We start from the raw sequence: 12,193 nt of genomic DNA on the forward strand, positions 1-12,193 counted from the left end.
ATTTTTATTTATGAATCTCACTTTTACTTTAGAAAAAGTATTTTCAATATTTTAACAAAATTTTTATAAAAATCATCCGAACATTTTTTGTCAAAACCTAGAAAATGCAACAAAAGTAAGAAAACATAATTGCGTCAAATGTGATTCAAAGAATACAATAGAATTAATTGTGAGACGATTGTCCGAGCTTGTAAAATATTGGGATAATTATTTACGTGGAAATGCAAATACGAAATAGAAACCAATGGAGCGAACAAAGGAAATGTTGGAAAACTCAATGGAAAGAGGAAAATGGTTGTGAATTCCTTCGAACCTGGTCATTATCCACTAATTGTAATCAGGAAAACATCCTATTTGTTCTCTACGCATAGCTTGGCAGCAGAATCGTTGGATAATCCATTAATTCTTCATTCAGACAGTAATTTCGCTTGGGACTCGACGCTCAAGTAACTTTCTAATCCTTCCAATTGTTGTAGAATACAACTTCGTTTTAGAATTTCTAAAAACTTGCATTATCGACTCGAAACTCGATTATTTACCACAATCCACAATTACCACAGTTTTAAAGAAATCTTATCGCTAAATCTTAATTTTCATCTTACACGAGGAAGATATTTAATTCAACTCAAGGAACATTCAGAGCTGAAATATTCTGCTTTACTTCGTAGAAAATCGTACAAACGAGGAACGATGTTTTTTAGTCGGCTCGTAAAACCGATGGAAAAAAGAATGGAAAACAGGGTGGGTTGGAAGTAAAGGGAGAGAGGATGGAACAGTGACGTAGACCGCAACTATCCATTCGTTCGTCATTTCCAGTATGCTTTAAATATTAAATAGAGCTTGCAGCGCGCCCGTAAAAAGGATTACTCGTGGCCTCTGTGCCCTCTGAAAAAAGGGAGAACCACATATCTCTGTGGGCAGATGTGTGTTTCCATGCCGTATCAAGATTTTTCTACTCGAATTGCGAAGAAGATTAATTCGTTGATCCTACCTTTGTTACATTTTTCCTGCTAATGACAGGAACGAGAAACAACGAACGAAAAATCGTCGATGTTCTCGATGACTCTTTACTAATGCTATGTCTATATTCGTTCCTACGTATACGAAGCTTCCTCGTGGTGGATCTAGTGAACGGGGGCATGCAGGAACCTGTTCAGGCAAGATTTTATTTCATGGAAAATATCTGTATTTACAATGTTACATGACTATCTTCCCACTTTGCGGATACACGTACGCGCTGGCTCAATTTACAGCCGCGTATCGAGCCCTGATCCCTCTACGCGCTCCTCCAGCGATGCTTTTTCTAAACGATCGAGTTAGAGACGCTCTTAGAGTCGAGATCCTTTCCTAACACCTCGAGACTTTCTCACGACGACAGCGTATCTACACATTCGTGTTCCAGTTCTCAGTCACCGTCGATACCAATCACACTTGGTATGACCGCGAAAAATCGACCATTTCCTCGAGCACTACCACTACATCACCAAGTTCCTAACACCTTCGCTCGACCCTTCTCTCAACTCTCTATTGCAAACATTATCGTTTCATCGATATCACATTTATAACATTTAAAGTCACAGACTCGTTTACAAATCCCTTCAGTAAGGTCTCCATACATCGTTCCTTTGCTCGTTCTCTTCGCCCATAACTCCGATCTCCAGCCTGTTGCTGCTGATCGTCAGATTGCTGCCAGCGATTGTGACCTGTTCCTCGCTCAAATCACCATGCAGATGCAGATGAATCTGGTTCTGGTTCACCGTGCTGTACAACTGTGGATAAAGGACCATTGGCGCTGGACTGATGTAATTTTGGCTTGGATTATTATAGTAGCCTTGGTAGTTTGGATTGTAATTGTGTGAGGCGACCGGGACCGGCGTAGCTGGTCCAGAGGTCCAGGAACCGTAGTGATAACCTGGACTTCCGCTGCCTGTCCCACCGCCCGCGAAGATGTCTGGATCGCTGGTCTTGCTGGGTACCAATGGCAACGAGGTCGACGAGGTTCCGTGACTTGGATACATGGAGACGCAGTTCGGCGTGTACGTGTCCTGTTGACTGTCTGACGGAAGAACTGCAAGATTTGAGACAGACTGTGCAGTTGTTGTTAGATATGTAAGTTTCTGCTGAAGGAACGGATACTTGGAGGCTGTGGCTGAGGTTGAAGCGTGGTTGAAACGAGTAAGTTAGTCGAGTGGTTTTTATACAGAGGATATTTCAGATATTTCGAGAAAAAAGCATAGACGTTTCTGGTTGTAGATCAGGACAACCGGTGATCTCGAACTGAACGTGTTAATTGATCCAGATCGTTAGAGAAATAATTAATCAATTAGAATTTTGTATTGTACGAGATAAAGATTTAAGATACACGGATCCAGAGAACAGTTGCGAATGCTATTTGCAACAATTTTAGAGGGAAATAATGGATTAATAACCATAGATATTGGTACTTCTACTATTTTTTAGCGCGACCCTCGTTGAATTAAATGGTATGAAATCTAAGTCTGACTTAGTAGCTAGTGCGTGCATAGTATGTATGACGTAACATATAGAATATAATAAATAGAAAATGAAATATGTAATAGAAGGTATAGTTGGAGAGGCAATGCAGATATTATCAAAAACGTATTAATATGAATATTCGTTATGCAAGTATAATTGATGAGATTTGTTGAATATGTGAGTTCTTTACTCATATCGATCTGAGGTTTCAAATATGGAGGTTTAATAATTTCCTTATGGTGTTTCAGGTTTATCTAGTTTTCCTGTACCTGGGTGTCTTTGTATTAATGAGCGGATGTATAGGTATATGTATATCTAGAACTAGAAGTGTTTGTTAAGAGATTAAAGGTGTTCTGTTTGGAGCGATCAAACAGGTGTCAGCAATTTCGCTGTGATAACAATTATGAGCGACGTATGTGAGAATCTGGCAAAAATAACAAGATTATACGAATTATTCGTATTTTACTGGTGTTAACAAGTGGTTACGTCACACAGAAGAGGAAGAACGCCTTCTTGGAAAATATTCTGCGTCACAACAGCGTAGAGATGGCTAAATATCAGAATTTTCCTTTAGATATGAATGCAAATCGCTGTTTTGTATTTAATCCTTTTACAGTGTAATAAAGTAATGAAAATGTTTAGAACGAACAATTTGAAAAACAATTGTTCCTTTATCTACGATTTTAAATAAAATTTAAAATTACTATAAAATCGCTATATCTGATGGTTTGCTTTCGTGCTATACACTGAAAGGATTGAGAAATATTTTGGTACTAACCAGTGGGTAATGGTACCGGTTCCGTCGTGGGATGATGAGAAAGGGCTTCCCCTGGATACGAAAACGCTCCTCCAGGAATCGGCGAAAACGAGCCACCACTGCTTACTGGTGGAGCTGGATAAGAAGATGCTGCAGATGGGTAAGTCCACTCTGCAGCAGCCGTACTCGTATCTGCAACAAAAATCATTGCAATCCATTAGAAAAATTTTTTAATAATCATACTGTGGTTATTTACGCGAATTCATATCGTTATGAGAATAATTGAAAGAGTAAGTTTGTTATATCTATTATATTTGAATATTTTATATATTTTTGCCAATTATGTGCATTTTATGTATGTATAAATATCTGAGAGTTATATATTTCTCTATATACCTTTATGTATCATACATATGCAATCTATGCATATTCGCACCTTTAAATTTCCCATAAACGCATAATAATTCGCATAATATTTCTCAGTATACCGACAATGAGTACAAACGTTGGATACTTTCAACTCATAGGACGGGATTCCAAGGAGAAGACTCATAGGCGATTGACTCGATTCTACGCACTGTTTGTAAAATTGTAACGGTGTTCTGAGTGAGTAACTCCGTCAGATTAATTGAAATGACTCACGGAGTCGAAGTATGCCGGAAGTCTAAATGATTGCTAGTACACGTTAATTGGTCACGGATGTTTATACAAATTTATATTTCCATGAATGCAACTAAAGAATTGGAACTTTGGGAAGCAGAGGCAGGGACTCATTTCGTTCATTAAATATTATAACCAGCCTTGCAATTTTAATAAATTTAAAAATGCAAAGATGCGTAGAATACATATAATAATAGGCAATAGTATATCAAATATCTAAAATATACTTGCTGCTGAACTGAATTGTGAAAAACAATCGAGGTTATTACTATCGAAATTTTATGAAATTCAAGAAGGAAACATCGCTGATTACTGATTAATTACAGATAATTTTTCATTTTCATGTAACATACAAAAGACAAGTACATTACTCATGAACTTAGCTACTCGATTTATAATTTAACACTCCATACTCTGGATATTTCACGTAGATACACATCTTTTCATATTATCTTCATTTTTGCAATTTAAATTTCTCAAAAAATGCAAAAACATCTATCCGTACTAATCGGACAATTAAAAAATACGTGACTTTTCGTAGGTGCAGCGTAAGAATCACAAGGTCTACGTCATTTATACCAAGTAATTATCCGATATTAATTATCATCTCTTGAAATATTTATCGCAGAGTACGCGACTTCCGTCGGACGTGCAATGAATTTCCAAGTACCTACCTCCGCGGTAATGACGAGACGAGCAACCGGTAAAAGTTACGGAAATACAGAGAGGAAAATATCGCACGCTGAGTCAACGATGATTCGGCAAAATTATTACTCGCCATTATTCCGTCGAAGCTGAACGCGACTGACTTGTGATTATGAAATACGTATTCTCCAGAGATCGAGAATAAAGTTTCACGAAAAGAACCAACATCGACACACAATATTTCACTCCCCCCTTTTTTTTATTCGTCCTCTCAATTGGCCGTTTCAGCTTTCATTCGACATCTGTAACACTATAGTCTGCTTCCTGTTGGCCTTCGAGTATTTATTCAATGATTCGATCATTTCTATTGGTCGTTCTATTTTATTAAAAAAAAAAAAAAAAAGAAGGAAAAGATTATAAAACGTTATTGTATCGCGTACGATACGAGGAAACGTTTAGGAAGTCAATCAAAGAGTTCAAGGAACTTGTGTTCGCAGGTTTGTCTCATGTTTGCAGAGGTGCATACGTGATGACTATAATATGAGAATCGTTCACTAGCGGGAAGACTCGGTGGAAAGCCCGGGCATTGATGATTCTCGGCGGATAGTCGTCGGCCCGATGACAAAACACGCTTTCTCAAGGGCGCGTTCGTCGCCCAGCCACTTCCAAGAAGGACTATTACGAGAAAGTAGTTTCGAAAACTCCGGATTTTATATTGTCAAAAATTTTCGAAACCTGCGTTTTGTTCACAGAGTCATTTCCTACAATTGGATTAATATTATTAGCGAAATTTTACAAGTCACAAGTTGCAATTTAGAATTTAGATTAAGCATATACATATCCATTCAACTATAGTGTTAGAAATATGTCAAAGTAGATATTAAGCAAATTTGCAACTAACGGAAAATAGTTAATTTCCACTATACCTGATTTCCAATAAAAATGAAAATACGATGAAGTCACGCCTATTATGCATTATTGTAAATACAAGGAAAGATCTTCGAGTCAGAGTCAGATTTCACCAGTTCAGTCAGCTTGGCAAACTGTGTTTTACCTAAACGTAAAAAAAATACGGTTCTTACGAAATTAGGTATTCCACTCTACCAGATATGCCACAAGATTTTCCTATTTGAGTGAAAACGGCTGATTCGGCCGAGCAGATCGCGTAGCTGCAGAATAAAGTCGAATTTTACAGAGATTTGACTCCGATTTCCCGCGGCAAATCGATCGATTGTCGATCCGTCTTACTCGGTCGACAATAGGCGAGAAACTTACATTTTACAGTGCGAATGGAAAGCAGGAGAACCTTTCGGGTCAAGGCGGGGAAGTCGCCGAGAGAATTGATTAGAAAACCGTCGATTTTAATAGGCGATAAATCACGGGTTTCGCCATTGACTTGAACTGCACGCTTCGTAGTCCCGCGTTGGATTATGAGGGGCTGCTGGCCGCGCAAGAAACAGACGGCGGTTTTGTAATTAACGGTTGCTAATTCCCTCGTAAACCTACGGACAGGCCTTTACACTCCGCGAGCCTTCCAAGTCAAATTATTTAACCTGTCGAGGCTGAACTCAATGGCAGCAGCCTCTTTAAAACGTTTCCTGTATTTTACTTTGTTGCATTAGAGTGTCGTTTATCGAGAAGTCTCGACGTTTATGGCTTCCGTGAAGGATTAAGCGAATCTCACGTTTTCGAGCTGATCGCTTCGACACTGTGAATATTGTCAGTCTATAAATTATACGACTTATATGACGTATTTTGAAACGCGTGGGACATATTAGAATTAACTGGAATTTGTGAATTTTCGTAGTGGAGCTGAACGTGTCAGTGTTGCCAAATATTCTTAACAATTGCGACAGAATTCAATTTCTACGAACTTGTCTGAGGACAATTGACAACTAAAAATACACTCCGATAAATGAAGTTCAGATAAACGGCTTTTACGCAAACAGAGTTCTACTGTAATCGCGAATCGACTATAATCTTATTCCAATAAAGAAAAAGCCTTCTACTGGATTGCGATAAACACGAGTTTGATGAAATATTATAAAAATCTCGGAAGCTAAGCTACTTCCTTACCGAAGAATTTCCTTGTCAGCTACGCTTTGATTCTCGAGGAAGGCGTTCGAACCGCCACGCCGTAAGATCAGGTCGAGGTCGCGGGTGGAAGATCCGCTAGCAAAACTGTCGTTACGCCTACCGACCAGAGAAGGTCGAGGTCGTTTCGGAATTCTCAAAAGGGACCGCGCACCGTGGGGATGGGGGCGTGCGGGTGATTACCGAAAATGGCCGTGTATTTGCCGCAATTACCGGAACAACGGTAACAAAACAAAGCACACCAGCATGGGTCGACCATCTGTTGGATAATAGTCCATTTCGAGCCTCTTCAGGGAACAGGCTAGTTCTATGAATCATGAAAAAGAGGAGATCGAACTTGCCTTGAGATCCGACCAAGGAAGATATCAGGTGGATATTTGATCATTCTCTACTCATCCTTATTCACACATTGTCGATCTCTTGAAAAAATTTCATTTACACACTGAACCACGGTACCATTAATCGCTAAATGAACAGTTTCTATGAATTACGGAAAAAAGAAAAGAAGGAGATCGAACTTGTCTCGAGATTCGATCAAGAAAGACATCAACTGTGATATCCAATCGTCTTGTATTCACTTTTATTCACAACATTGTCGGTCTCCTGCAAGAATTGAGTCATACACTGAACCACCTTGGCAGATAAAATTAATCGTCAAAGAGAAGGTTTTCATAAATCAGAGGAACAAAGAACAAAGTTGTCTGAAAACCTCTTCAAGCATAACATCGAATGAAATATTCATTTCATTGGAAACATCATTCCCTATTCGCTCCTGTTCCCGAGCGAATTGCATTGTTTCTAAAAATACAGTTGTATACCGAAACATCCTCTCCAAGATCAAGTAGATCAACGAATAATAGATTAAGAAGCGAAGACAGATCATTGGTATGAGATGAAATCGCGTTATTCTCGACACTCGGGATTTCATAGTTTCATCGTTTCAACCGCAGACACCAGAGATTTGCAATGTTGAGTAAGGACAACTTTGCGGATCGAACTTTCCCATAGACCATTTCCATTTATCGGTGATCTCGATATCGTTACAGGGTTGGTCACCGCGCTCGATCGACAAGCAGACGACTCTTTGAAGAAATCATAAGGTGTAACATCGGCGTTGATCCTGACCAAAGGAACGCACGAGTCCTGACCAAAGGAACTCCGAGTTGTTTACTACTTCCTTCTCTTCGTGTCTCTCTTCCTCCTTCCCTGGATCTCTGTCCGTAGCTCTGCGGGTGTGAAACCACAGTGAGGTGGTTTTGGTGCTTAGTCTCTCGACCAGCCATCTACTTAACGAACCGTCCATCGACCGCCGTCATTTCGTCGTTTCTCGGTTTCTCTCCCACCTAACTCTCCACCCCACACCGAGCTTCATGCTACCGCTAGCCCGTTCCTTCGATCGGCTTCATCTTCTTCTTCTTCTTCTTTCAACGATCGAGTGGTCTGCCGATCATCTATTCCACAAAGAAAGTGGCAACACGATAGTAGATACTTTGGATCGTTTCCATTGTTGGTAACTAACAAGCTGCATAGAGTAGGATATGGTAAGGGTTATTTTAGTCGCCTAATCTCCAATATCTGAACCATTTCTAGACTAATGGTACGCTACGTCCTAAGATAGCTTTTACAGCGACCGTCGGTAATTTGAATCTCTCTAGCATCGTTGAAGACACTACGAGATTATAATTAAAATTATATCGTTCGTTTCTTTATTAGTTCTTATATAATTTCTCCTCGCTGACTCGAATAACTCTACCTTACCCTCCCAGAGAAGTTGGGACACTTTTGGAGTTTCAAAGTCTAGAATACCAGAGACAGGAGACAAAATATCCAAGGAAATTGTCCTTGACACGTTTTAGGCTGCTGCTTTGTGCACCCTAACCTTTGGCCTGAGCCAAGAATTTCAACCAAGCGAACTCTCTAGTACCAAAGTGCAGAAGTATGAACGTCCACGTCTTAGCCTGAAAATACTTAAGCTTCGAACGTATTTAGAACATGGAACATTTTGAAAGCGGAATTTTAAATTGCAAATAGATACGAACTTGCTGGAGTCTGGGAGTTTTTAGCCAGCGTAGAAAAGAAGGTTTGGGGTCGAACAGAGAATATTTTCATACCAGAACTTGCAAGTGGAAATAAATGCTGCCTTGTCAGAACTTGGAATTCTTTAGTCAGTGGACACATTGTGAGAAGAAGTTTCGGAATCGAAAAGAGGACGAACGTTACGAACAACGTCGAACAGACGAAGCCGTGGGGCTTCGTTTCCCACCGAGATAGATGCTCGTTTGGTCGTGTAACGTAAGTCGATATTGCGTCGTCTCGATATTCCTGCTCGACACGAATGTCGACACACGCTAACCGTACGTGTATGACACATATCAAGAGGCCGCGTGTACACTGGTAAACCCTGCATAACGTCCATAGAGGAGAGAGAGAAGTCTTACGCATACGAGCGGCCAGGAAACTCTTGTTGCCTTGCGTATCGCTTACCATCAGCGATTTCTTCTTATACACCGGGTATCCTGTCCCGAGGATAGTGTTTCCCCTCGATGACTTCGGGATCGCGAGCAACCGACTACCAGCACGATCGTTATTTGACGTCCTTGCTAACTCAATAATCTACGAGGAAAATCATTCTTTCCATTCCTCTCCTAATCTTCTGACCTTACAACTTAGAATCGGAACTACAGATCGATGTATGCAGCCTATAGTCTTGTGTCACGATCTATTATAAAAAAGAATCAAAAATTTCAAATTTAGAACTAGAGATCGATGTAGTATATCGTATGTGTGTCCTGCATGATGCGATGTACCTCAATGACTTTTTTCTAGATTTACCACGTAAAAATCGACTTATTTCACGAAATTCACGCTGTTCGTTCCAAATGTTGCTTGAAAGTGAAGTATCGAAAACCGTGTTAAATTAGTGACTCGTATCGATCAATTTGTGCGAGGCGAGATTAGATTCAATCTTTGGATACAATAGAAAAGAAAGCTGATAAAAAGGATACTGACTGATCAGTCTTAGATGACGTGTAAGAAGAGTCCTCGTTTTACCACGTGAAGATTGTTGACTTGAAGAGAGAATTTTTAGAAAATCCTATCGAAAAGAGTATTACTGTGTATTCCTAGGTGCGTATCGTTGTATCTCTAAATATCCTTTAAACGCGTAGAAATCCGAAAGTTCCGCAAAAAAGGATAAGGAATCCACGATTGATACAACGATATTCGGTATTATTCCCGCATGATGTACGACGATTGAAGTTGCAACACACGAAACGTGAGAAAGTAACAACGAATCTGGAAGAAACGCGAGACGAATGGCGAAGTTGCCGGCAATTTGCAGAAGGACCATCCACGGTTCGTCAATCTCTCAAAAGTAGGCGGCTTTCGACGACGGTTTCAATGCCCATCCACTGCTAATTTCGTTCATCCTGCTTGCGTTTTCGCGCTGTACTCTCCGTTCTTCGTTATTTTCCATTCATCTCTCCATTCATCTCCTCCAATCGTTCTGAAAGAAGAAAATCTGTTTAACAGGGCGTCGGCCGCAGAAGAGGCGAGTTTTGCACGCACGCATCGCCGCAATTTGCTCCTGAAAACGAACAATAGCGGCACAAGGAGTCTCCGGCGCGTTCGACTGCGGAGAAAAAGATCTCCGGACTCTGTTCCACCTTTTCTCTTTTTTCTTCGTTCCGCAGCCGCTCCTTCTGTTTTTCCCCTTTGTCCCGTCGCCTTTCAGGAGACGCCTTTCGCAACTTTCATTCGAGCCTCTTCCACACGCGCCTCGTAATTTCGAGGGTGAATGAAGAGCATGAATGGAGAGGCCCCATCACCGGTGTGCCCGGAAATTCACGGGCCCCGTACTCCATTTCGACCGATTATCATCGGTAGACACGCGAATTTCCTAGCTTCTTCTTCTTCTCATCCTCTTTGGATCTTCGCGTCGATGCTTTATTTCTCGCGTTATAGTTGTATGTTAAACGCCAAATAAAGTAATTTACGTCTTGTTTTCTCAAAGTTTTTTATGGGTATATGTACTATGTATGCTAAAACTTTTACGAGCGCGGAGAAAGAAAGCAAAACTTTCTGAAATTTCCTTCGCATTACGGTGAAACGCGACTATTATGATTGCATCGATATTTGATAATAATTGAAAATCTTGTGAAAGTTTGACAGAGATCGATAAAGTATTTAAACGATAATTCATTTCATTAATAATCCATAATATTCATTGGTGTCGCTACTAACACCAAGTATATGTTTCACTCAGCTAGGTATGTTATATACGTATTAATGTTTTATGAAATATTTTAAAACTTTTATGTACTTTAGTTTCGAATTGGTTTCAAATTTTACTCTTGCAACAAAGTAAATAAAATTTTCAAAAGTTTCATACAAGACACGTAATATATTATTGAATCACTATGTAGAATATATCCTCTTTGACTATGGAACCATAGAATTTGATTGTTAAACCCTGAGACACTCTGAATAATCAAGATTATTTTTAGTTCGACGTTATATCGAAGGCCTGTACGACACAAAAATATAAGAGTCGTCAATTACCTTGAAGAATTTCAAAGAAGATGTTCGCGTGCAAGCAGAATACTTTGCGGGTTCGAGCCACCATTCAATTTGGCCGCATGAAGAACCGAAAGGAGCCTTCCAAATCTCCATCACATATATTACATTTTTGCGCAAAATAAACAGATTTACCCTAAGGAACAAGAAAGTATCTACCTTTTATGTTGCTGCAAGCTACGAAGGGAACGCGAGATCGCGAGATTTCAACGAAAGCGTCGTCGATCGGTGGTAATCAATTGATCACGGGTCGATCGGATGGTTGATTGGCGTTCAATTAAGGTTCGACTGGAAAAAAAGCAGGTCGAGGTAAAGACTCCTCTGGACATCTCCGATACTTCACTTAGTTACCATTTGTCGTGGCGAGCTCAAACGAATCGTCTGTCTTCGAATACGCTTTTTCAGGAACCAACGACGCTCTTAGAAAACTGTTTTCCAACTTTGTTAAACATCAATCGACGCACGTGCTGGATTTCCGATCGACAGTTTGCTGAATTCGTTTCTACGCTATTTCGTTCTTTGCCGAGATAATTATTATTACATCAGGATTAATGTTTCTGTTCGAGACGCCGAACATGTTACAGGTCGATGAATTCATCGTAGAATCGGCTAAATGATAACAGATAGATTCATTTAAAGATACAAAGGATACGTTGAAATCTGAGAGGTACGACCACATAGATGAGATTTCTGACTGTTATAGGATGTTCTTCGCGCGAGAAATTAAGTGTTGCTGGAATAACGAGTAGTTCGAGAGATAATTGCATGCAAAACTTCAAATAGATCACCTTATATATGAGACATTGAGATTGAAAAGTGGACGAAGCCAACGCTGAATAATCTGAAAGGAAATACTGTACCATTGACGATAGAATCATACAGATCTTTTAATATAAATCGAAAGAGTACCATGAAACCCTCAGAAATATTTGAGAAAAAGTAACGTGCGGTAAGTAATGTAGGAGC

At 39.8% G+C, this 12,193-nt stretch overlaps 1 protein-coding gene across 1 annotated transcript in view; it reads right to left on the reverse strand.

Annotated features, from left to right (window-relative positions):
- Positions 1-1,146: 1,146 nt before the first annotated feature.
- The window catches only part of LOC117155306 (uncharacterized), a 37,268-nt gene continuing 26,221 nt past the window's right edge, over positions 1,147-12,193 (reverse strand). Inside the window, exons 5-6 of the mRNA XM_033331154.2 lie at positions 3,275-3,445; positions 1,147-2,068 (exon numbers count right to left, since the gene is read on the reverse strand). Of these exons, the coding sequence (XP_033187045.1) occupies positions 1,599-2,068; positions 3,275-3,445 (641 nt within the window). The 3' untranslated portion in view covers positions 1,147-1,598. The remainder of the gene's footprint in view (positions 2,069-3,274; positions 3,446-12,193) is intronic.

This window comes from Bombus vancouverensis, chromosome 12 (assembly GCF_051014615.1).
Source record: "Bombus vancouverensis nearcticus chromosome 12, iyBomVanc1_principal, whole genome shotgun sequence".
Taxonomy (NCBI): domain Eukaryota; kingdom Metazoa; phylum Arthropoda; class Insecta; order Hymenoptera; family Apidae; genus Bombus; species Bombus vancouverensis.